The 23000-nt window shown below is 40.5% G+C and overlaps 1 protein-coding gene across 1 annotated transcript in view; it reads left to right on the top strand.

Moving 5' to 3' along the window:
• The first annotated feature begins 6093 nt into the window (after positions 1-6093).
• Positions 6094-23000, top strand: part of DST (dystonin) — a 213352-nt gene continuing 196445 nt past the window's right edge. The window contains exon 1 of the mRNA XM_026845550.1: positions 6094-6151. Within this exon, the coding sequence (XP_026701351.1) occupies positions 6146-6151 (6 nt within the window). The 5' untranslated portion in view covers positions 6094-6145. The remainder of the gene's footprint in view (positions 6152-23000) is intronic.

Below are 23000 nucleotides of genomic sequence, written 5' to 3'. Positions count from 1 at the left end.
CCCTGAATCATCCCTGCTGTTAATGCATATGTGTACATATGGCAGAGGTATGTTGGTAACAGGTGCATGTGTTTCTGGGTGAATGCAGCGAGCCTCCGGCTCATTTTTCAGAGCTTGCAGCTGATTGTGCTGTCCTGATAACCTCTCCCACCTCCTATTAGACACAGAGTGTTTTTACTTTTACATTACCTCTCCTTAGGGGCTTGGATGCCCTTTTCATGACTAGAAACCTCTTAGGATGTTCCCTTATACATTAACTGCACTTTAATTTGTCCCACTGTTTTCAGTGAGCCACCTGCTGCTTTTTTTTGTATCCGGATCCGAATTCTTTCATGGCAGTGTCCCTGCTCCTCCTGATCTGTGGTGATCCTAGTCATGAATTGCAACAGGGAGTGTACAATATAGGGAATGACTTTAATAAAATACAAAAATTGAATACAGGTGGTTTTGGTCTCCTTTGCAGATGTCTGTCCCTGACGCACGAGACAGCATTGTGGCCCTTCAGGCCTGCCCCACTCCTTCAAAGGACTGATGTCATGGGGTCACGGTGATGATATTACAAGGCTTTCAGGGACCACACCCAGAAGACCTAAGCCTCAGCCTCGGGGAGCAACAGTTTCCCAAATAGGTCATGTCACAAGACTGCCCGGCTGTCGAGCAGAGTCCCATTGCTGTATTTTTCATATAACTTTGGACACCAGGTTTCACGTTCATATCCAGCACTACATTCTGTTTTAGTGATAAACCACCCCAAGGCCTTTGTTACTCCTTGGCCAACTTTGCAGGTTGAAGGAGGTGATCCTTCCCCTCTGTCTAGCAGTGGTGAGGCCACACCTGGAGTACTGTGTCCACTGCTGCTGGGCTCCCCAGCACAAGATGGACATACTGGAGAGAGTCCACAAGGACAGTGAAGGGACTGCATCATCTCTGATGAAGGGACCGGATCATCTCCCCTAGGAGGAAGGGCTGAGAGAGCTGCCTCGAGGCTGTTCAGCCTGGAGAAAAGAAGTCTGGTGGGGGGTGGGGGGAATCTTCTTCAATGTATATCAATATCTGAAGGGAGGGTACAGAGAAGACTGAGCCAGGCTCTTCCCAGGGGTGTGTAGTGACAAAGGGCACAAAACAAAACACAGGAGCTTCCCTCTGAACGTGGAAGGAAACCCTTTTTCACTGTGAGGGTGACCGAGTGCTGGCACAGGTTGCCCAGCGAGCCTGTGGAGTCTCCCACCGTGGAGATACTCAGAAGCTGTCTGGCTGTGGTCCTGGGTCACCATCTCTAGAGGGCTCTGCTTGAGCAGGGGAGGTTGGACCAGGTGACCTCTGGAGGTCCCTTCCCACCTCAACCCTTCTGTGATTCTGTGACTCAAGAGTTTGTGCAGGCTGAGAAAGTGCATCCTGATTGCCTGACTTGGGAAAATTCAAAGATTTCTGTATGCTTGTGAAGATTCAGGTTTGTCTCGTGGGACTCCCATCATCTGTGAGGCCACCACGTCTTATTGTTTTTTTCCTTCAGGGCATTTATAAGTGACTGCACAGAAAACTAAGAAGCATAACAAAAGCATGAGGGCTGTAAAGAGTTAAACACTGGAGTGAAACCAGTTAAAACCCCACAGGTAGCCTCACTCTTGGTAAATCCGCAACCTCTTGTCCATGTACAAGTACTGTCTGAACAGCTCAGCTGAAGTAGTCATTAACATGAGCAAAGCAGCCACTTTTATTCCAAAACTTTCATGTACTCTCAGTCAAAACAAAAGAGCAGGACTGGGAGGAGGGGAGGGTCATAGGCACCCATGGAAGTTTGGCAGGGGAGCAGTTTGTCCCGAGCTTTTGTTCTGCTCCATCTTTCCTACTGACTACACAGACTTATAAGTATCTTCAGCACCTCCTCAGGAGGAAGAGTTGCATGGCGTTTAAGGCCATTAGTGTCCTGGCTTGTATCATAAATAGCATGGCCAGCAGTACGGAAGTGACTGTCACCCTGATCTCGGTACTGGCGAGGCCACACCTTGAATACTGTGTCAGTTTTGGGCCCCTCACTACAAGAAAAGGCATTGAGGTGCTGGAGCATGTCAAGAGAAGGGTGACAAAGCTGGTGAAGAGCCTAGAGAGCAAGTCTTGTGAGGAGCAGCTGAAGGAACTGGGGTTGTTTAGCCTGGAGAGAAGGAGGCTGAGGGGAGACCTCATTGGCCTGTATTATTATCTGAAAGGAGGTTGTGGTGAGGTGGGTGTCAGGTCTCATTTCCCAAGTAAGAAGCCATAGGAGCTGAGGAAATGGCTTCAGGTTGCACCAGGGGAGGTTTAGATTGGATATGAGGAAAAACTTGTTCACCGGAAGGTGTTACTGAGCTTTGGAAAAAACTGCCCAGGGAAGTGGTTGAGTCACCATGTCTGGAGGCCTTTGAAAGACCTGTAGACATTGTACTTAGGGACCTGGTTTAGTGGTGGACTTGGTAGTGTTAGGTTAATGGTTAGATTTGATGATCTTAAAGGTCTTTTCCAGCCTAAATGATTTGGTGATTCTCCCCAGGAGAGTATTGAACAGCATCAACACCACCTGTTGCCTTTGGTGTAATTCTGGTAGTAAACTTGTCTTTCAGAGAAACTTAAAATTTGCAGACACTGATCTACGCAAGCAATAGGGATTCAGAGAAAGGGGCATCGGTGTTAGAAGGATCTGCCCCTGAATTTGTATTTGGGGTTGAGGAGTGACAAGAATGCACAATTAGATACCTTAGTTGTGATTGGTTTTTAAATCCAAATTTTCTAATCAAGCCTCTTTAGATGCTGCTGAGTTGTAGTGTAGGTTCATAAAATAGGTGTCAAGTCTATTAAGACTGACGAAATTTTGTTGAGGTACTTTCCAGGCATATAAAGCATAAGAGACTTACAGTTTATATGTCTGATATATCAGAATAATGCCTATAACATATGTGCTTCAATAACAGGTAAAAGCAGAGAAGCTGAAGTTGATTAATTAACCATTGAAGGTTTATTGTGATCATCTACGGATCAGATGATCTAGGAGGATGTGTTTTTTTTCTGCAGCTCCTGCCTCACTTGTATTCTTATTCTTAAATTACCTTGGCTTAAACAACACCGCCGCTGCTTTTTTCATGGTAATGCTCTCTCCTTGCTACTCATTGCTAGTAGAGGAAAAAAAATAGACTTCCTGTTTTGAAAAGTTCAATATTTGTTCTCAGATGTGTATTAATGCACCTAGAAGTTCAAAACGAACAACCACAGATGCTTAATTTACATCTTACTGTGAGTTAAATCCAGGGGATTCGCAGTTTTGCTTGCTGTGACAGCAGATGGGCTCTTTGCTCTTTTTTTTAAAAAAAAAAAAAAAGGGGGAGTTGCTACTTTTGCCATCTAGGTGAAGCCCTGATCATTCCTTGGCTCTTCTTTTCCTGAAAAGAAAAGAGAGTCTGAAGTTCTGAAGGAAAGAATGAGACAGTTTGCTGCACATGAAAAGGACCGGAGTACAAAGCTGGTGAAAGTAATGTGCTGCATGGGTCAGTAAGGCAGCCCAGCGCTGGGCTGGCTGGGTGGCAGGGCTGCCTTCAGGAGAGAGCAGAGCTCTTGGGGGCGAGGGGGAGGGAAGCTTCTCTCAAAAGATTTCAGTGGGTTTCCTTCCTTAGTTTTGTGTTTGTAATCACCTGCCTGTTTTCTACTGCATCTGACAGGCTTGTTTTCGTATGTTCTGCGCTGAGTTCAAGCACTGTATACTGTTGCACTGTGTTTTCCTTCTAGTGTGCATTTGCTCTTCTAGAAGCATTTGATTTTTTTCATTAAAAATCGCAGTCATGGTGTGTGGTGTGTTTTTTTTGTTTTTTTTCCCCTTCAATTCTGGTGTTTTCACAATATGACAGGTGGCAGCTTTCCTCTTCGTTACACATTTGTGTATGTCAGGTAGAGAGTTTTTCTGTATGTTTGTGTAATATGCATATATAAAAGGAACAGGGGTAGTAAGCATTGCTTCTTTTATGCGTGTTGGTATTTTATTTGATAATAGAGTTGAAATTAATAGTGACTACATGTTCTAACAAGATACAAGGAAGTTGGTTTTCTTTAATTTTTTTAATTGTCATCACAGTAACGTTTCCCAAAGTATAAACTTTTGTGGTAGTTAGTCAATACTAGCTGAGGTTACCTTAGGAAAAAAGATACTTTGTAGGGTGGGAGAGACACGTGAGCTGGAGTATTAAATTCTGAAGTTGGGAAAACTTGTGTTCCTTTTAAAATGACTACATATAATGGAACAGTTACAAGTGAAAGTATTTCTGTAGTTCTTTCAATGATGAGATTTTCTGTTTTGCATCTACCAAACCAGAGCTTCTACCTTATTAGGATAAATAACTGATGTTGAGAATGATGTCTTGCTAGGTGAAGGCTATAGGGAAATGTATATATAACAAAAGGTTTTCTTAATCTGTCGGATTTTTTTCTCCAGTAATGCAGTTTTGCTCTTTAGTTTGTCTCTTACTCCTCTTTTTTTGTGTCCTCAACTAGAGTTAAGTGTGGAGCTCTGAAGCAGGCAAAAAGCATATGCTATGAGCTTGGAAGATGTTGAGTGGCATGGAAAAGGCATTTAGGGAACAGCAGCTGTTCTGTACAGAGCCAAATGTACAGGTACACTACATGTACTATCTGAAGAACTAATTGCCATAGTGAACTGTGGCTGCAAAAGTTGTAGGTGTGTTAAAAAAGGATTGGAAAAAACCAGAAAAAATGCATCTATGACTCTTAAATACAAAGATATGTATAAGCATGTAGAAAGTCTGTGAGTCACATAAGGGTGGAGTATACATAGGCTTCACAGGCTTTTGCTTGTCTTGTTTTTGTATTTGTTTCTGAATACTCATTTCTCACTACTGTTAAAAGCAGCATATTGTGCTCAGTTTGGCCCAGGATGGACTCTTTTATAATCTCATGCCATTTTCAGACCTTAGGATCACACCAGAGATCACAGAATCCATGATTATGGACCTTCTAATATTCTTTTTTTTATTATTACTTATGTTACCTTTGGCTGATCTGAAAACAGTAATTTTTTTACTGTAAAATACAGGATCTGATTCAATCTTCTAGTGATGGCAGTAGCTGCAGAAGGAGTCTTGTTTTGCTACCTGAGCTAATTGGTCATTTTCAGCCACACTACAAATAGCCTGAGTCAATGAAACAGCTGCAGTTTTATTGTACAGGGTCTTAAGGGATCTTGCTATTTTAGGCTTGCACAGATGGTCCTGGTTGTAATGCACCACAACTTGGGCTCCAGGGTGTGTCAGGGCTGTGAACAGGCTTTGTAGCAGTTGTACGGGCTAGTGACCATATGTAGGTTTGTGGAGATAATTCTTGTGCTGGAGTGGCAGTTAGTGTTTCTCTTAATGTGACTTGGTAGAATACATGTATATACTTCCCATCCATAAGTGGGATGCTTCCTTACCCTGTATTGTTTTTATTGTTTCTTCTTAATATTTTGTGGGCAATCATTGATGCTAACTGCCATACTGGGGAGCTGGTGTATATATATCTTATATCTGGGTCAGTGGACATCCATGTTTATTTTATAGAGGATTTAGAGTCCGTTCTCTGACAAGCTGTAGCTCATCTGTACATGTTGGAACAAGGTTGATAATCCAGTCAAAAAGCATAGTAATTAAAAAAGCCAGCTTTCATATAGTAAGAGATTTTCTGTTGCTAAATATTTTAATAATGAATTAGATTTTTTTAGAGGCTATAAGTAGTATTTATAGCTCTTAAAAGTTCCTTGATCTTTTTAATACATTTTAGAGAAAGGTTGACTTCTAGGAAGTTGTACTTTCATTAGTAGTGCTGCTGTCATACCAGTGGGGTTGTCACCCTGGAGGAACTGATTTGGAGCTGCTGCTCAGGAACCTCTTTCATGACATTCTGTGATGTACTGCAAAAACATTTGCATGCTATTATTTTGACATTTCAGAGCTTTTTATAGGCTATTGTGTTTTTAAAATTCATTAGAATGCTAATTGTATAAAGCTCTCCATTAAAAAAAATCTGCATCAGTTGTAGAATTGTTAAACCTTTTTCTTTTTCCTTTTTACCTCCAGATGAGCGGGACAAAGTACAAAAGAAGACCTTTACAAAATGGATAAATCAGCATCTCATGAAGGTCAGTTCATGTTTCTGTGATGTCTGGATGACTGATTACTACAACAGTGATTGTGTCTTGTAGTAAATGTTTGATTTGAGGATGCAGCTAAGTTACATGTAATAAGGAAGATCTTAAATTGTGAGATTTATGCATGTACTTGAGGAGTCACTGAAGAGTTGAAATGCTACTGTCTTGATATCCCAAGGTGATCTATTTGAATACTCAAATTTGAAATTAAAATGAGTCAAAGTTTAAGGGACATGATTTCTCTCTACAAAGCTTGACTCTTCTGCCATTAGAGTGTCATGGCTGTAGTACCACAGCTAAGGCAAATGAAAAAAAAAATAATTCTTTAAAGTACTATATTGAGGAAAGGGAAATGACCTTGGGAAGGGGAGCTCTAGCTCATCCTGTGACATTAGTATGCTGCTTATGTAATAGAAATAGAAGCTTTCTAGAGAGGAAAGTCAGTTTTCAGTATCTTTCTCTTGAATAGCAGTGAACTTTGCCTCAGGGACAAAGCACATCATTTTAACAACATGTAGAGCTTTTAGTCAACAGAGAACTAAAAGCTGTGAGCTCACCTTCACTGCATGGCCCTTCAGTTCTAAATTTAATCTGCTGTTTCAGCTCTGTCTAGCCCAGACGTTTCTCTGGAGAAACAGGTTGTAGAATTATTTACTGTAAATTGCTTTGATTCCCCCCCACCAAGCTGAATTAATATGAAAGTCACATTTAATAAAAATGTATCTGCAAACTGTCAGAGTTGAGATTTAATTAATAAGTATAATGTTCATACATTGTTGGAAAGATCTGCTTGTATTTGTTGTTAGAGAAAAATAGGGGGGTTTTAGGGGGCAACAGTTATCTCTGTGCTTCTTGTGGCTATTTGAGAAATACTGGACACTGAAGCAGAACAGAATTTCTTCAGGGATATTTAAAATAAACTTTTTTTGTTAGCTCCTCAAATCTTCAGAAGATACAGAATTCTGATTTCACATCTTGTTCGAGAAAAAAAAATTGAAACCTATCTAGCCCTTGGAAATGTCGTGATGTAGGGAGCTAACAAGGCCTGGATGTGAAGTTGGTCCAAATTTTTGTATTTAGCAAGACACCTCTCTTCCAGAGTGCTTTTTTGGTCCTTCCCACCATGATTGAGCTATCACAAGTGGTCATGACATCAGCCTCTGCAGCACACAACCTTTCTGTGGGCTGGGTGAGTCTGGAGTCACAGAATAGCTTTTAATACTGCTCATACCAATGGGTTTTCCTTTGTGGATTTACTAGACTCAAAGAAATGCTATGTAGAAACAGCTGCTCCAAGGACCCCTTCTATGCAGATGCCTCTTCACTGTAATCAGGAAATACCAGAGTGGTCCCCATGCCCTTGCAGAGGTCTTTTACTTGCTAAAGAGAAAGGACAAAAGGCTGCAGACCTGTAGCCTTCCCTTTCTGGGTTTTACCTCATATTTATGATAGAAGAAATGTATCCATTGTCAAGTACTTCAGACAAATTAGATTTAAAGAAAAAAAGCATACAGGAAGATTGCCAGTACTTTGGCAGCAAAATTGCAATCTCCAAATTTAACCATCAGGCATTTCTTCTTCAAATTGAGGGTCATTGTTACCATGTTTGTAGAGGCTGCCAATCATTTTATGTATTAAAAATGCATTTTAAAGGTGCAGCTTTAATCTTCTGTGGGATGCAGAAGAGCCTATCTGAAACTTTTTAGAGAACAATCCCTTAATACAACTTAAAAATTATGTCTGTTTTTACAGAGGAGCATTGTATTGGAAATTATATTTCTATACAGCATTATTTTACACACTTGTAAAACATGCACAGTCATTGTTGCTATACTTTGAACCTCTTGGGAGTAGCTTTAAAAAAGATTTAGGCTCTAAACCTGTAACAAAATCAAGGTAAAGAGTTCACACTAAATCCTTTTGACTTGCTTGCCAAGTTGAATGACCTTAGGCCTTCATCTTCAAATATTTCTCAGTGTGAATGATTGTAGAGGTAGATATAGATAAATACATAGATGTATATATATATGTGTGTGTTTGTGTGTACTGCTCGCCTTGCTTTTCATCTCCAGTTGCTCACTTTAGAGTTCAAGTTAAGGATTGATAACTTGCGCAAGTATAGTTTGACTATAGCTTTTCCATTAACTTGGAATTTATGTAGCAACTCAACTTTATCTTTTGGAAATACTCAGTTTGAAAGCAGTTGGTGATACAGTTGTTGAATTTCTGTTCTTACAGCATTGTTTCTAGAACAATGACTTGTATGGAAATTAAAATCAATTCTTCAAATGCTCTCTCTTAATACACAAAGGCATATTTAGAAAATACTATATAATGGAGGGAATGTAGAAAAAGTAGCACTGTAATGTCCATTTCTGGCAGAATTACTGGAAGTGTCCTGGTCTATGCATTAAGTTGAATTTGAGTCCTTGTTTTCAGCTACTTTGGATTTAATACATAATGCATGCAACTCCTGTTTGCCAATTCACTGCCTTTTGTTGCCAACAAACAAAAAGGTGGGAATCGGCTTATTTCAGGCATCTCAGTAGCTTTATTTGAGCTAGTTACCAGTCTTCTCTTGTAGGTAGTAGAGAGAATAGGACCTTCTAGATGTTTGCCCCTCAGGCGTCTACCTTAGGGTGAGATGAGTTGTGTTCTACAAGTGCTTGACTTGAAAAAGGAAGTCAGTGTGTTTTATCTGTCACTGTGTAGGGTTTGCCAAGACGCAGAAAGGAGGAAGGCGTTGATGGAAATTATGAGAGATCATGGAAAACACCAGATTATGCGCGTAGACAGGACCCCACTATAGGCATGGACTGCATTTTTCTTTCATCTTTTTTTCCATCTATTTATGTTTTTTACTTTCCCTGTCCCTTGCTTCTTTTCTCTGTCCTATTTATATTTTGGTTTTTTGTTTTTCCTGTTTTCTTTTATCTTTTTGTCTCTTTACTTTTTCCTCTGCTTGTTTCGTTCTTTCCTTGCTCATTGTAATTAATTTCCTATTCTCCTGCAGTCCTTGAGAAAGTACCAGACTTGTACCCCTTTATAGCAGTACATGCAAAAGAGCTTTTTCAAGGTCAGCAGCACGATGCTTTTATGGGTTACCATCATTCATTGGGGGATGGCATGGAAGCCTATCATCATTTTTCTAATTAAAATCCGTATTTGTTATTCACTGAGTAACAATGAACAATAAGATGGCTGAGAAATATTAACCCTTCTGCCTTCCGTTGCTCATCTTTAGTTGCATTGGATTAAAAGCATGTAAGTGCACAGTATATAAAATTCAATGTATAAGATTAGTTACCTTGTCAGTTCAGTTGATTAGTTAAGCATGTATTTGTGTACTTTGATAAAATAGAAACAGTCATTGCAGAAACATTTCCTGCAAATGGTCTTGAGATACATAGTTTTAGAGACAGGTACATCATGTGTTATTTGCAAAATGCAACTGTTGAAGTTATCTTTGAGTTCCACAGTTTAAGATCAATGGTCTGTCACTACGTTTTTTTTTTAATTGTGAAGTTTTTCTTTTGAATTGGTAATAGATTTTTTTTGAGGACTGCTTAGAGCACTTCACTTGCTAAGGCTACTGTTTAATGTCTGATGGTGGGACTCCAGTTTAAACATTATCTTTTACTTCTTATTGACATATGGGCTGGAGAGGTGAGATACTGGACTTTAGAGTTGCCTGCTGCTGTAGTGTGAGCTTCCAGGGAGAAGGTAACATGCTGGTGTAGCATGGCAGTGGGGTAGAGTTCTCCTCTCTTAACTTCTCTAAACTTACCTCTGCTTCCAGCAAGTGTTTCACTTTGCTGCTCTCATAAGTCACCCCTGATGTAACAACAACAGGTAAATTTGTGGAAGAAAGGGGTTTCATCCTAGTGTAGTGTTCGCATTGGCCCTAAAGCACCCAAAGAGAAATCCAACTTCTACTAAAGCCTGGAAATTCTTCCTGATGCTCCTTTGAATTCCAGACCCTGAAACCTAAGAAAAGAATGAGAGAAGTGTGAAATACAGAGGGAGAATGAGATAAAAGTGGGAAAATAAAAAAAGCTGTTGATGAAAAGGAGTAAAAGCTGACAAATTCTTGTCAACCATTTCCTTTCTCAAACCAACTAAAAAAAATGTTTATAGTGTCAGATCTTACTCTTGAGAGATTAAAGAGAGTATTTTGAAGTACTTAATCAGAAACTATCATGTACAGAAAATGGGACTAAAGGCAAAGTAGCTGGAGACTGGCTAGGCTCAGATGGGAAGAAAAGGTAAACACCCATGTATCTTCTCTCCAAGGATAATTTTCCTTCCTTTTTTATGGAGTAAGAAGTTGTAGAGTGTCTTAAGTGAACTTTTAGCAGCATTACTGGACTCTGGGATGCCTGAGCAGCTCTCTGGAGAGTGGGGACTGTCCTGCCCAAGGCACCAGCAGGGAGCCCTGCCACCACTGGCCCCTGCCGTGCAGCTTGTTGTGGGACCCTCCACTAGCGGGTCTCTGGGAGAAGACTGCTGGTGATGAGAGCATTGGGCAGCATCCCTGCACAGCCATTAGTTGCTCCAAAAGTCAGTCTTAAAGGGCCTGTGAGCAAGAAGGTTTTTATAAGTAGCTGGACAGAATGCTTTTAAAACTACTCTTTTTAAAGGTCTGTGTTCAAAATCTTGTGCTGTGTTGCACTGGTAGTGCATTAGAGAGAGAGAGAGAGAGTGAGCAGCTTTTTATTTGTGCAAAGGCTGAATAAAAAACTCCGATTAGAAACCTGAAATTATTGATTCCTGTGTGTCCTTGAGGCAGCACACAGTTTGTAAATGGCCACTTAGGTCGATTGCTTGGTGAAATGTTCAGGTGTGCAATTAATGACAGAGAAACCATTCCTGATATAGTGCAGTCATTCCCTTGCTGAAACTTGGCACTTCACTGACACTAGTGGTTATCATTTTAGATGGCATTACTCTGTAGTATCTTCTTTTTAGCCATGCAGTTAATCTGTTATTTAAAATTCTCCACCTCCTCTTGCAGAAATGAAGTTTTTAGCTCTACATTTATATTTATTTTAAGGGATGAGACATCTGGTGTTAATCTGATAGTAGTGACCGTTTAAAAAAAGTCTCAATTTAACACCTTTTATTTTTGAAACATACTTGGAAAAAGCATGTTTTGGGTTTCTTTTCCTGTGTTAAGGAAAATGCATGAAGATTGCTTGCTGTGCTGGTGCATCTAAATGAGTCTTTTATCTATTCCTCCTAGTTAATTCTGAGAGCTGCTGCAGCCTGTGCTGGGAGCAAATCCTGTAAAATCCCACTTCCAACATGGCACACAGCTTGCTTCAGACATTGTGTGCAGCTGAAGTATCAGTATTTCCTCCTCCATTTTGTTTTTCAGTTGTTCAGCAAGGCCTATTGTCTTCTTGGTAGTCAGAAGAATATTTCAGTTTTTTTCCTAAAAATTTTGCTGTTGTGTGTTCAGGACTATTCTAAAGGTCTGAAAGTGTTTTTTCTTCAGTGCTCCTACTGAAAATAAAGAAAACTAACTCTCAAAGAAGATCATCAGGTAATGGTGTAAAGAAGTATTTTGTTATCCCTAGAAATATGCACAATTATATTTTATTCATGCTACGTTGCATACACATTTTTCAAAAATCTGCTTGGAGGTAATCGCATAGCATCATTCATCTGATTAGCATAATCTGTAGTTGCTTGCAAAGCAGATCAGCGAGCAAATTCGGGACTTTTTTGGTGTTTAATCAAAGTTTAGATGAGGGAGGAAGGTAGCCAGGAGATGGTAAGGAAGAGTGGTGACAGAACACCAGAAGTTAAAGCTGAAAAAGAGGAAATTTGTATCGTGGTTTAGAGGCTAATGATAGACCACATCACAAAATATCTCTGCAAGCAAATAAATAAATAAATCAAAGTCAATAAAAACTGTGCTGTGGTTTTCAAGTTTATTTGATCCTTTTAATGCATGCAGACTTCATGACTAATTGGGAGCAGAAAAAACAGAAAATTAAATATGCATGAAACATGATAGCTTGAGTGCATCAATATTTTTATGGCATGCAGCACTGCTGAACCAGTTGAGTGTACGTTTTTATGATCCTTTTTATTGAGGTGTTTGAGGATTTAAAAGTTGTTTTATGTAGGTGCTCATATATGAAAGAATGAGTATAAGGAGAATTAAGTCTACCATGAGATTACTGTATGATGAAATAGAACCACTAGAATCAATATGTGTCCTCTGATAGACTACTATATTAATATATTAATTCATTCTCTTTTTGTGGGTTCATTGTTTGCAGTTAGCTCTCAGCATAGATTTAATATTATTTATTCCTTAGAGATCACAAGAGATAAAATTCTACTATTTGCAATTAAGTGTAGGCTTTTAAATTAATTTTAAAATTATGCATGGAATTATATTTTCTCTATATACGCCTGATGTATCCACATTTAATAAAAATTTCTGTATCAGTTTAGAAATACTCTGGCTTGATCTTCCTCCCATGGGGCCAGTGGGAGTGGTATTTGTCCCAATATGTGGACTTCAGACAATAAACAACTTCTAAGATTCAGTCACAAACATTATCAAAATATTTCATTCTACAACAGTGTTTCATTGGAAACTTTTGGAAAATCATTGTCCCGATGTAATGTAATATGTGACTACGTGGGCACCTAAGAAAGTATCGGAATAAACATGTTTTTTCCTGTAAAGAATGGTATTGTCTGTTAAAGGCATTTATGGTGCTTTGAACAAGGAAATTTAAAGATAGTAACGCAATGTTTAAAATTCTCACCTACCTACTGAAATACAGTATCTTGGCTTTAATCAGAATGATGTTATGTCTGCCAACCTTATATTTTACCTGCTTTAGAATAATAGAATAGTTTGGGTTGGAAGGGACATTTAAAGGTCATCTAGTCCAACCCCCTTGCCACAGACAGGGACACCGTCCACTAGACTAGGTTGCTCAGAGCCCCGTCCAACCTGGCCTTGAATGTTTCTAGGGATGGGGCATCTACCACCTCCCTGGGCAACCTGTTCCAGGGTTTCACCACCGTCCTTGTTCTTCCTTATATCTAGTCTAAATCTACCCTTTATTCATTTAAAACCATTATCCCTCATCTATTCTAACAGGCCCTACTAAAAAGTTTGTCCTCATCTTTCTTAGTCCCCCTTTGAGTGCTGGAAGGCGGGTATAAGGTCTCCCCAGAACCTTCTCTTCTCCATTCTGAACAACCCCAACTCTCTCAGTCTTTCTTCACAGGAGAGGTGGTCCAGCCCCTTGATCATTTTTGTGTCCAACAGGTCCCTTTATTTCCTGTGCTGAGGGCTTCAGAGCTGGACACAGTACTGCAGGTGGGGTCTCACCAGAGTGGTGAGAGTGTATTGCCTTTGGTCTGAGTTAGTGTGTGCTGTAGTTTTAAGTTGTGAAAGCTGTATTTGTTGGCTGAGTTTGATGTTATTAGCATTATGTTTACATACTTAAACAGTTCATCCCTGATGGTATATTTGGTGACACATAGTACAGGGCTGTAAAGGAGAGGGCAAGTTGGAAGCATGAAGTGTGAAGAGAAGTGGTGGGACTATGTAACTGAAACACCATGGTGTGTCTGGCCAAAGATTACATGGGACAGTAGGTGACCATGGTTGCTGTCAATCTGAGGTGAACTGGAGCAAAGAGATTGACAGTAGATTTTTGGTTGCTAACTAGCATTGGAAGGACAAGATTCTGTAGCAGTGGGGAGAATCATTTATCTTCATAGCTGATTGGAAGAGCAGATATGGAGATCTGCATCTGAACACCTACAAAGGTGCCCTCTGTAGCCTGTGCAAGAAGAGGTGATTCTGTGGCACAGTTCAGCTCACCCCCAAGCAAGTGTGACAACTAGTTGGGGGCACACCTGCTGTTGTTTTCACTGCTTGCTGCAGGAGTGGCAGTGGCTGCCTCCAGTGTGGACATGTGTCTAGTGAGAGAAGTGCCAGCTAGGGAGACCTTCAGCCTGTCAGGTTCAGAAAGTTGTTAGCAAAACTGCTAGTTAGGTGTAGACTGATTGGGAGGGACTGCTTCAGAATTTAAAAAGGGAAGGTAACTTAACAGCAAGTGATTGCAAAATCCCAGGCTGAGCTTTCAAAGAAAAGAGAAAAATGAGAAGTAAAAAAAGGACAATGAACTTCTAAGCAGCAGAACTGGGGAAAGCAGTAGGTAGGGTCTCCTGGGGAAGTAATCCAGGAGAAGGAGGAATGCAGGAGATCTGGCAGTCATTGAAGGCGTTTGTGTTGGAGGCACAAAGGCAGGCTGCAGGCAGGCAGGACAGATAGGAGGCATCGTATAGAATGTACTGCTGCTTTTAAGAGATGTATGAAATAAAAAGGATCCATACAAGAAGTGGAAATAAGGGCAGCAGGACTGAAGATTTATATAAAGGAGTTAGTAAAGCATGGTGTGGTAAAACCAGACAAGTGAAAGGTCCAGAAGGAGTTACAGTGTGATGTAGAAGTCCACAGGGGAAAGATTCTGTAATTATGTCAGAATGTGAAGAAGAAGAAGGGAGAAGTATTGATGCATTACCAAGGGGAAAAAAATGAGAAATAGTGTTGAATGATGTAGAAAAGTCTGAATTACTCTAGCCTCTTCAGTCTACAAAATACTGACTTGAATGATGTTTTAATAAGATGAGGGTAGAATTACATAAGGAAAGAGCAGATGAAGAATATTCAGGTAAGTTATGTGCTTTCAGCTTTATTCACCCAATAGTTAGGAACTGATTGAACTGATTTATAACATTTTATCATTCTACTTAAGAATTCAGAGAGAACAGGGGACTCTTGGGAGCCTGCAGTTGTAGTAAGCACAATACCTCTCTCCCAAGCAGAAGAAAAGAAAGGGGAGTTACAGACCTCACAAGGTGATTTCTCTCCCAGGGAAGACCATGGAACAACTGACCCTTGAAAACAGGTGGACAAAGGGAAAGTGGTGTTCAGGGTGTATCTACATTTTTTTTGACACACAACCACATGTAGTCTCATTAACAGATTACTGCTACAAATGTTGAACTGAAGGATCCCAAATACAGTTTGCTTGGATATTGTCATCAGTAACAGCTGCAGCCAGAACTGGTGCCAGGAAGAGCCAGTGCTGTCAGTTGTTGCTGCCATCAGGTGCTGCAGCAGCGGCATCACCTGACTCTGGGACACCATATGCATGAGCAAGGACCCAACTCCCTTCCACCCAGAGACAGCATCCTTCTGCCCTGGCTGTGCCACATCCTCAAGTGAGGATTTGAGCTCTGTCACTTCATCCTTGTGGTGATACCCCTGTTTCTCTAATGCTGTGGCTGTACCTTTCTTGGCTCAGGCCTTCTGTCTTGCTGTCAGCAGTAAGTGTGGCCCTTACCCTGCCACAGTTCTTTACCAAGGTCCATCACCTGCACAGAGCTGTGTTGACTTGTGCCCAGGGAGCTCCAGGAACTGCAGATGAGCTCCACATCGTTCCTGTGGGCCAGCATGGTGCTTAGGACACAAGGAGACAGCTCATAATTCTGCCTTTTTGTAGATACATGAGTGTTACTTGTGGGTGTGTGGTTGTGAAACTCCACCTGGCTGCACAACTCCTGATCTTTGTAATGACAAGAGGTTTGCAGCTGTCTGTCATAAAGCAGTGAGAAGATAAGAAGTTTTCTTAGAAAATCAAGGACAGGGTATAATAATTGAGTTTGTTTAGTCTGAAACAGAAGACTGAAGGGAGATGTGTTAATTTGCAGGGGCTGGTGAACAAGTGTTTTCCAAGATCAGGCTCTAAGCAGGGGAAAACAAAAAATTCAGCTTTTAGAAGGTTTAATTTGAAGATTAGCAAGGAAAAATCACTCTCCCCGAAAAGCAAGTAAGCATAATAAAACACTGAAATATATGTATTACACTGGAGAATTTCCTTCATTAGAATTTTCAGGAATAAAATAGAGAAACATCTCTGGTGTGTTCTAGCCAAACTCAGTTTGCTCTACTGCACTGGGTCAGGTGAGGTGATCTGCTCAGTCCTTTTTAGCCTTACAGTTGTATTATTCTGTGACAGCCTTGTAAGGCCCAGCCCTTCTCTGGCACAGTAATATTCAGCTTTGAGTTTTAGAGCTGATCAATGCCAAGTTCTTTACTAAATCATGTGTTTTCATTAAATTAGTGATTTCAGTCTGTGTCCTACAGTTCCAGTGAGAATGAATGCCATTTTTCAGTGGACTACCCTGTAAAGTGAAACAGTGATGTTTGAATTGTACTCCTTCGTTAATATATATTCATGCCTTTGTAAGTAAAATATTTTAAAAATGGAACAGAATAAATGTCACAAGTCAGGCTTTAAGCAGGTTGTGAGTCACTCTTCAATTATCATCAGTAATATGTGCTGAGGCACTATCTCCTAACAGCTAGAAAATGCAATAGAGATGTAGATAAGAGTTTTAGAATGTGGGGGTTTTTTAGTTTTTCAAAGATGTATAAATATTTTTTTATAGTCTTATACATAAAAGCATTTGAACAAAGAGTATTGCATTGAGGAAAAATCATAAAAGGTTACTGAGGTGTAAAACACAGGAGAGGGATGGATGTGCATTAAAATCACAACTGATGCAAGAGGTGTTAATGGACTGGAAGCATGCATGGAGTTGCATTGGACCTTGCATGACATATGCCCTGTGCTCATTGAGGTCTGTCTGTAGAGTGAAGGTTACTTTGGTGCAATAGATACTAAAGCTAGCTGGATATTTCTGTAACTTAAATTAATATTTTAGGACTTTAAATTGTAGCAATAGTAGAGTAGATGTCCATTTTATGTTAGTAGATGCCCATTTCTGCTGAGGCTGTGAATCTACACAACCTGGGCTCCACTCAGATGGATTAGCTGATCCTGAAATGTAAAGTTGCAAGCAGCTGACCAAGACTGTGCAAATGTTAAAAACAGTGAGGGTAGTGCTGTGATAATGATGATAAGCAGAATAGATATCCATAGAGGTATTCTCAGTGGCTGGACCAGTGTTGATTGAAGAGAACCTTTCAGCCCATTACCTCAAAAAGATTTGAGATGTGTGAGCTGGGATGGAGAAAAAAATGTATTTTTTTCTGTAGGAGTCAGAAAAGAAAGACATTTGCTTAAACTTCTTCTGTACAATAATGGTTTTTCAGATATCACACAACTGCTGAAATCCAGGAAAGGACTCATAGATGTGCATGCTTATGTCCTACTGTTTTATATGCATGGAAGATTATGCACCTGCTTGCATCCTTGATGTTGGGGAATAGGATAATATTGGAATGCATTTCATGAAATCACTTCAGGAATGTAAGAAGAAAAATGTAAGGGCAAGCTTTAGCAATGGCCCAATTTTATTTTTTTTTTTCAATTGAGCAACAGTGTGTTTACCTTAAAGCTATAAAAGTGGGTGTTTTTTTATGAAGTTAGTTTATTAAGAGTTATCCAGAGACATATGAAACAATCAAAGGCTGGTGACAAAATGCAAAATAGAGTATTCAAGAGCAAAATGCAAATTAGTGTATGCAGGAGCAATGGGTTAATTGTACGGTCGAGTTGTCTGGAAGAGATGCGAAGATTAAAAAAAAATAGTCACTAATGCAGGCTTAGGTACAAAGGACAGGGTTTTAGAGGGGTGGAAACATGAAGTGTGTTCAAATCACAAAGTTCCCATGCTAATAGAGGGTAGAGCATTGGCCAGATGAGAAAGTGAAGGATGAACCTTGCAGCCAAGGATAAATCTTCAGTTAGGTAACATCTGTTACAAAGATCAGGGGTGTTGAACTCACTTTGTATGGGAGACTTGTTTAAAGGTGACTTAGCAAAAGTATTTGAAATGGTAAAGGGACTTTATGGAATGAAGTAGCATTAGCTGTGACTACTCTTTGAGAAAATTAATATCTGAAGTCAAACAGCTAGAAAATTACTGCGGAGTGTAAAACAAAGAGCGATTTATTTTCAGTGGACTGCAAGAAATGTTTCCTGTGGAGTGGATTATCAGACTGGCGAGTAAAAGGAAAGAATGAAAGTGAGTTTTGGACCACTGGACATAAACCTGGAATCACCAGACTTTACTTGCTAGTGAATAGATGCGCAGGAGAGACCGGACACAAGCTTCTCCCCTTGTGCCATTTTGCTACCAGCCCTGGCTGTGGGCCCCGTGCTATTGGGCTGAGGGGAGGAAACTGGCATGTCCTGGGTGATGGGTGTCCAGCCCTGGAGTGTGTGTGCCTGTGCAGAGGTGGGGGATCAGCAGCATCTGCAGCCCAGCACTCGGGCTGCCCGCCTTCTGTGCCTGGAGGTCACTGTGGTGGGGTTAGCCAGTGATTAAATTCTGCCATAACTCGTGTGCTTGTTTATTTTTAACAGAATGGGTGAAGTTTATTATAGGATTCGGTACAAAACAAGGGCCATGGCCAGGGTGTGTATTTGGAGTTTGGAATATTTTTCCCCAGAAATGAATTTTGGATTTAAAGTAAGGAGAGTAAAGAACATGAGAGACTGAGGATGGGGTGGAGGGGTGGGGATGTCAATCTGCATGTAACCTCTTAAGCTCCCTGATCTCTTGGGATGGCATCAGGTTGGCCATGGACCACAGCTCAGCACCTTGCCTGGGCTGAGCAGCCAGTTGGGATGGAAATTACCTGAGGTGGAGTGGCCCTGTAGTGTATCGAGCAACACTCATGTGCTTTACAGGGGGGAATCTAAGAAGTCTGTAGAGCAAAATAAATGGCCTTGAAGATATTTGAAGAAGCAGCCTTGGTTGGCTGATCAGCCACGTTTGAATATTTTGACAAATCTGATATTTTGACAATTACATGCTACATGGATCTTGTTACCACCTGTTCAGAATTTTAAAGTTTCTCATAAATCATGCCATATATATTCGGATAGTAAACCTTTATTTCTGTACATAAACGCAGCTTTTCATGTGAGATTTTTTTTTTTATTATTCTTTATTCATGGCACAGGCTTATTTGTTATCATGCAGTTAGAACCACCCCTATGATTCCTTAATTTTCAAAGGTGAAAAGACTAAAATGTATGCATTTTCAAAACTTGCAGAAAACTGTTTCCTCACAAGCAGTGCTTTTAATACAGTTTGTCCTTTGAAAACAAGTTTTAAGTACATTTTTAGGAAGCTGAAACATTAGGGAAACTCATCAGGATGTGAGGATATTATGAAGTGGCCACAGCAGTTTTTCAGCGTTCTGAATGCTAATGGTATTTTCTGTGGAATAGTGAAATTACAGGAGCTCTTAACTATCAGTGTCTATTATCTTGGAGAAAAGTGTTTTACTGTAGCTGAAGTGAATGAGAGTCTTAAGGGATCTTTTTTCTATGGCCATTGAATCAGATCCTTAAAGAATAAATTTCAAGTTTATTGTGAAACTCATGGTGGCCTTGTGCCAGCTCTCATTTGGATGTATCAGTGACCTCAGTGGTAATTAAGGGCTGACCTTTCTTACCCAAACACACCCCTTTCAGTTCTAACTTTTGAACCTTATCCCATTTTCCTTTGGAAAAGCAGTAATGCTTTATGCCTGTGCCGGGCATTTAGTTAACTTTGTTTCCAGAAGCGAGAAGGGCGGTACTTGAAAAAACTTTCCCAGGCTATGTGGTCTGAAAAGCCTCTGTTGGATCTGTAATATTACAGTTCTTGATAACATCTGGGGATGACACTGATTTTATAAAGGCTTGTCAGCTGAACTTCAGTTTTTCAAAATAAATGTGATTCAGATTTGATTCTAATTTTTCCTGTTCTGGAAACTGTAAGAAAAGTTCTAATATGACATGTTCTCATAATGATCAGTGCAGCTTAATTATAATATAGATAAGAAGACTCCTGATGTTTTAAGATAGATACTTGATTACAGTAGTCTGCTTTCCTCACCTTGTTAAAATGGTTAATTTTGCAAGTGTGTGAGCACAAAACTGCCTTGTTTCCAAGCCCTGCAGCCTGCCAGGGCTGTGGCATTTGCCTCACCTCCCTCAGGGAGTTCCTGGTGGCCTCTGGTACGTGGGAGTTACTTCTAGTTATTCCTGCCTGATCTGATTATATACTCTCTCCTGCCTCTTTTGCTTTGACTCCAGATTTTACAGCACATTAATTTTGTTTCTGCTCCTTTCTACGCTATTTCTGTTGAGAATATTGTTCCTTGCATTTTAGTTGCTGATCTGGAATATGCTGTACCCTAACACGAATGTCTGTGAGGTCTCTTTACATGTATGCTAGGCGTGTGTCCACTGTATACACAGAAAGGGCTACAAGCCGATTCTCCTGCCACATTTCCTCCTGAATAAGAAAAAGGGTGTAATTCTTCTCTATTTTCATAGAATCATAAAATAGTTTGGGTTGGAAGCGACCTTTAAAGGTCATCTAGTCCAACCTCCCTGCAATGAGCAGGGACATCTTCAACTAGATCAGGTTGCTCAAAGTCCCGTCCAACCTGACCTTGAATGTTTCCAGGGAGGGGACATCTATCACCTCTCTGGGCGACCTGTTCCAGTGTCTCACCACCTTCATTGTAAAAAATGTCTGCCTTATATCTAGTCTAAATCTACCTTTTTTTCATTTAAAACCATTACTCCTCATCCTATCACCACTAAAAAGTAGAGGTGTGGCAGTATTAGAGAGTGCAACCTTCCTAATGCACTCCAGCCTGTGCATCTTGTGTCCGTCCTTTTCATGACCGAGCTGGTTTTACTTGCAGAAGCAGAAGGGACAGTCTTTCCCCATTTACCCATGCAAGCATAAGCAGCCTGTGGTTTTATTATGGAAACCTACAGATTTTGTTTCAGTATCGGCACAACACAACTAATAATACCAAGAAAAATTGTGAGAAACAGGCTTGCTATGGAGGATGGCTTCTTCATTGCTGTGACCAGTGACAAAATAGAGATCACTGTGTGCAGATTTGGTTCCCTAATCATGGACATCTATGGCTGTTTGAGTGTGTAATTGTATTCAGGACAAGTACCTGTGGGATTCTGTCTAGCAGGACTTAGGGAAATCTTAGTCCTGGAGAAGCAGGTGGAGGCCAAGTGGCATACCCCCTGAACATAAACATAAGCCAGCCCTATAGGTGTGGGCCCAGGCAGCTGAATCATGCCTTCATTCTCAGCTGGTAGAAATGAGAACCAGGCAGGCTGAAAGCAGTGGTGACAGATTTGCTGTGATGCCAGCCCACAGAGGAGGAAGCCAAGCCTGGCAGGCCAGGGTCTTTAACTGCAGAAGCAGAACAGTACATGAGGTTGGAACTGATAGCAACTTGATTGTAAGGACAACCAGATGTGTCAGCTGAACAGTATGATAAAGCTATGCGAGTTATGCAGGGGCGTTAGATTGCTAGCTTTCAGAAGTGGCAGCCATCTTCATGGTCTTCATTTGTCAAGTGCTGGGGTCCAGGGCCAAGATTGCAGCTCTGTGATTGCTGCAGTTTTAAAAGATGTTTTTTTCATTACTGGTAGTGCAGGTTCCCCAAAGCACTGGACTACAAAGCTTGAGCCTACTGGGAAAGTGTGATATGAAAATATCTCATGCTGCTATCAAGGGGGTTGAAGCTTTCCTTACCACAAACATCACAGTATACACGCCAGAAGATGAAGATCAAAGATTAATCACTTCTGAAGCAGTTCCTTAAATTCTCCCTCTTTTCTTTTGACTGATGAAGCCATTTTGCTTCTCTTGTTTAAGTTTTGTCAGATGCCTCTCAGCCACTCTCTATCTCCCATGTCTTCCTTAAAGAATCTTTTCTTGTGCCAAAATTTTCAAATCTGCAACTCTCACGTGGGTGTATTGCAAAAAGTTGCCTGAGGAAGCATTTCACCTACTTTGCACCTGGATCTTGCAAAATGTAGGGCTGACAGTTTTGTGGTATTGTTGAAATGCCACAAGAACCGTTATGAAATGCTATGGGGCTCAGCAGATCCCACAGGTCCATCCAGGGACCCCTGGCTGGCAGTGTCAGAGATCTCTGCTTCCAAGAAAATGAGATCCTTTGTTTCGTGTTTAAAGAGTAGCTGGCTGGAATTGTTAAAGAAATTTCAGATGAGTTTATATTTAAGCTAATGCTAAGAAACAAGAAGTTGTCCTGTGGACAGACATCTCCCAGCTTTGTTGTGCCTGTCAGGAGAAGTTAGGGCTTTCAACTGTCTTTCTTTTCATTATATCAGTTCCCTCACTCATGGTTGGTCTCGCAGGGTCTGCTGGCTATCCACCCTTCTCATTCTTACTTGAATGAGGTCAGCTGGCAAAGGCTGACCCTCTTAGGGGGCACCACAGGAGGGAATTGGTTGGGTTGGTGGCTGCTGGTGGTAGAGCTGCTGAGCTGTAGGGAGAATTAAGTTCTGCTACTGGCATGGCTGGTGGGAAGGGCTGTGCATGTCCTTGGCTTCCCTAGATCAACCTAATGTTGTATTTCTTTGGCATGGTGTATAAGGTGGATGGGTGAGCCACTGGGAAATCTGAGCTGACCAAATTGGTGGATAGTATGCTTTGATTAGTAATTAGATTTAAGGCCAGAAAGTGCATTAACTTTTGGCCTGACTCCAGTGAACATGCATGCTGAGGATAATATATATGTTGCATGTATTTTTTCACAAATCATTGGATCTAGTCTAGTGTTGTCTGTTCATGGTTATTATTTAGGTCAAAGTAGGTGGGTATTTGGTATTGTTCAAATTGTCAACTACTGATTTTTATTTTTTTTTTGTTACTATATGCATTCTTTACTGTAACTTCGTACTATTTTTATTTTGCTTTTCAGTAAAGTGAAATAAAATGATGGAACTTTGTGAATGCACACATAGATGTGAATTTTGCCTAT

This window comes from Athene cunicularia, assembly GCF_003259725.1.
Source record: "Athene cunicularia isolate RWA chromosome 3 unlocalized genomic scaffold, athCun1 chr3_part1, whole genome shotgun sequence".
Taxonomy (NCBI): domain Eukaryota; kingdom Metazoa; phylum Chordata; class Aves; order Strigiformes; family Strigidae; genus Athene; species Athene cunicularia.
Note: the sequence above shows the minus strand (reverse complement) of the source record. Positions and strands in the feature narration are given on the sequence as shown.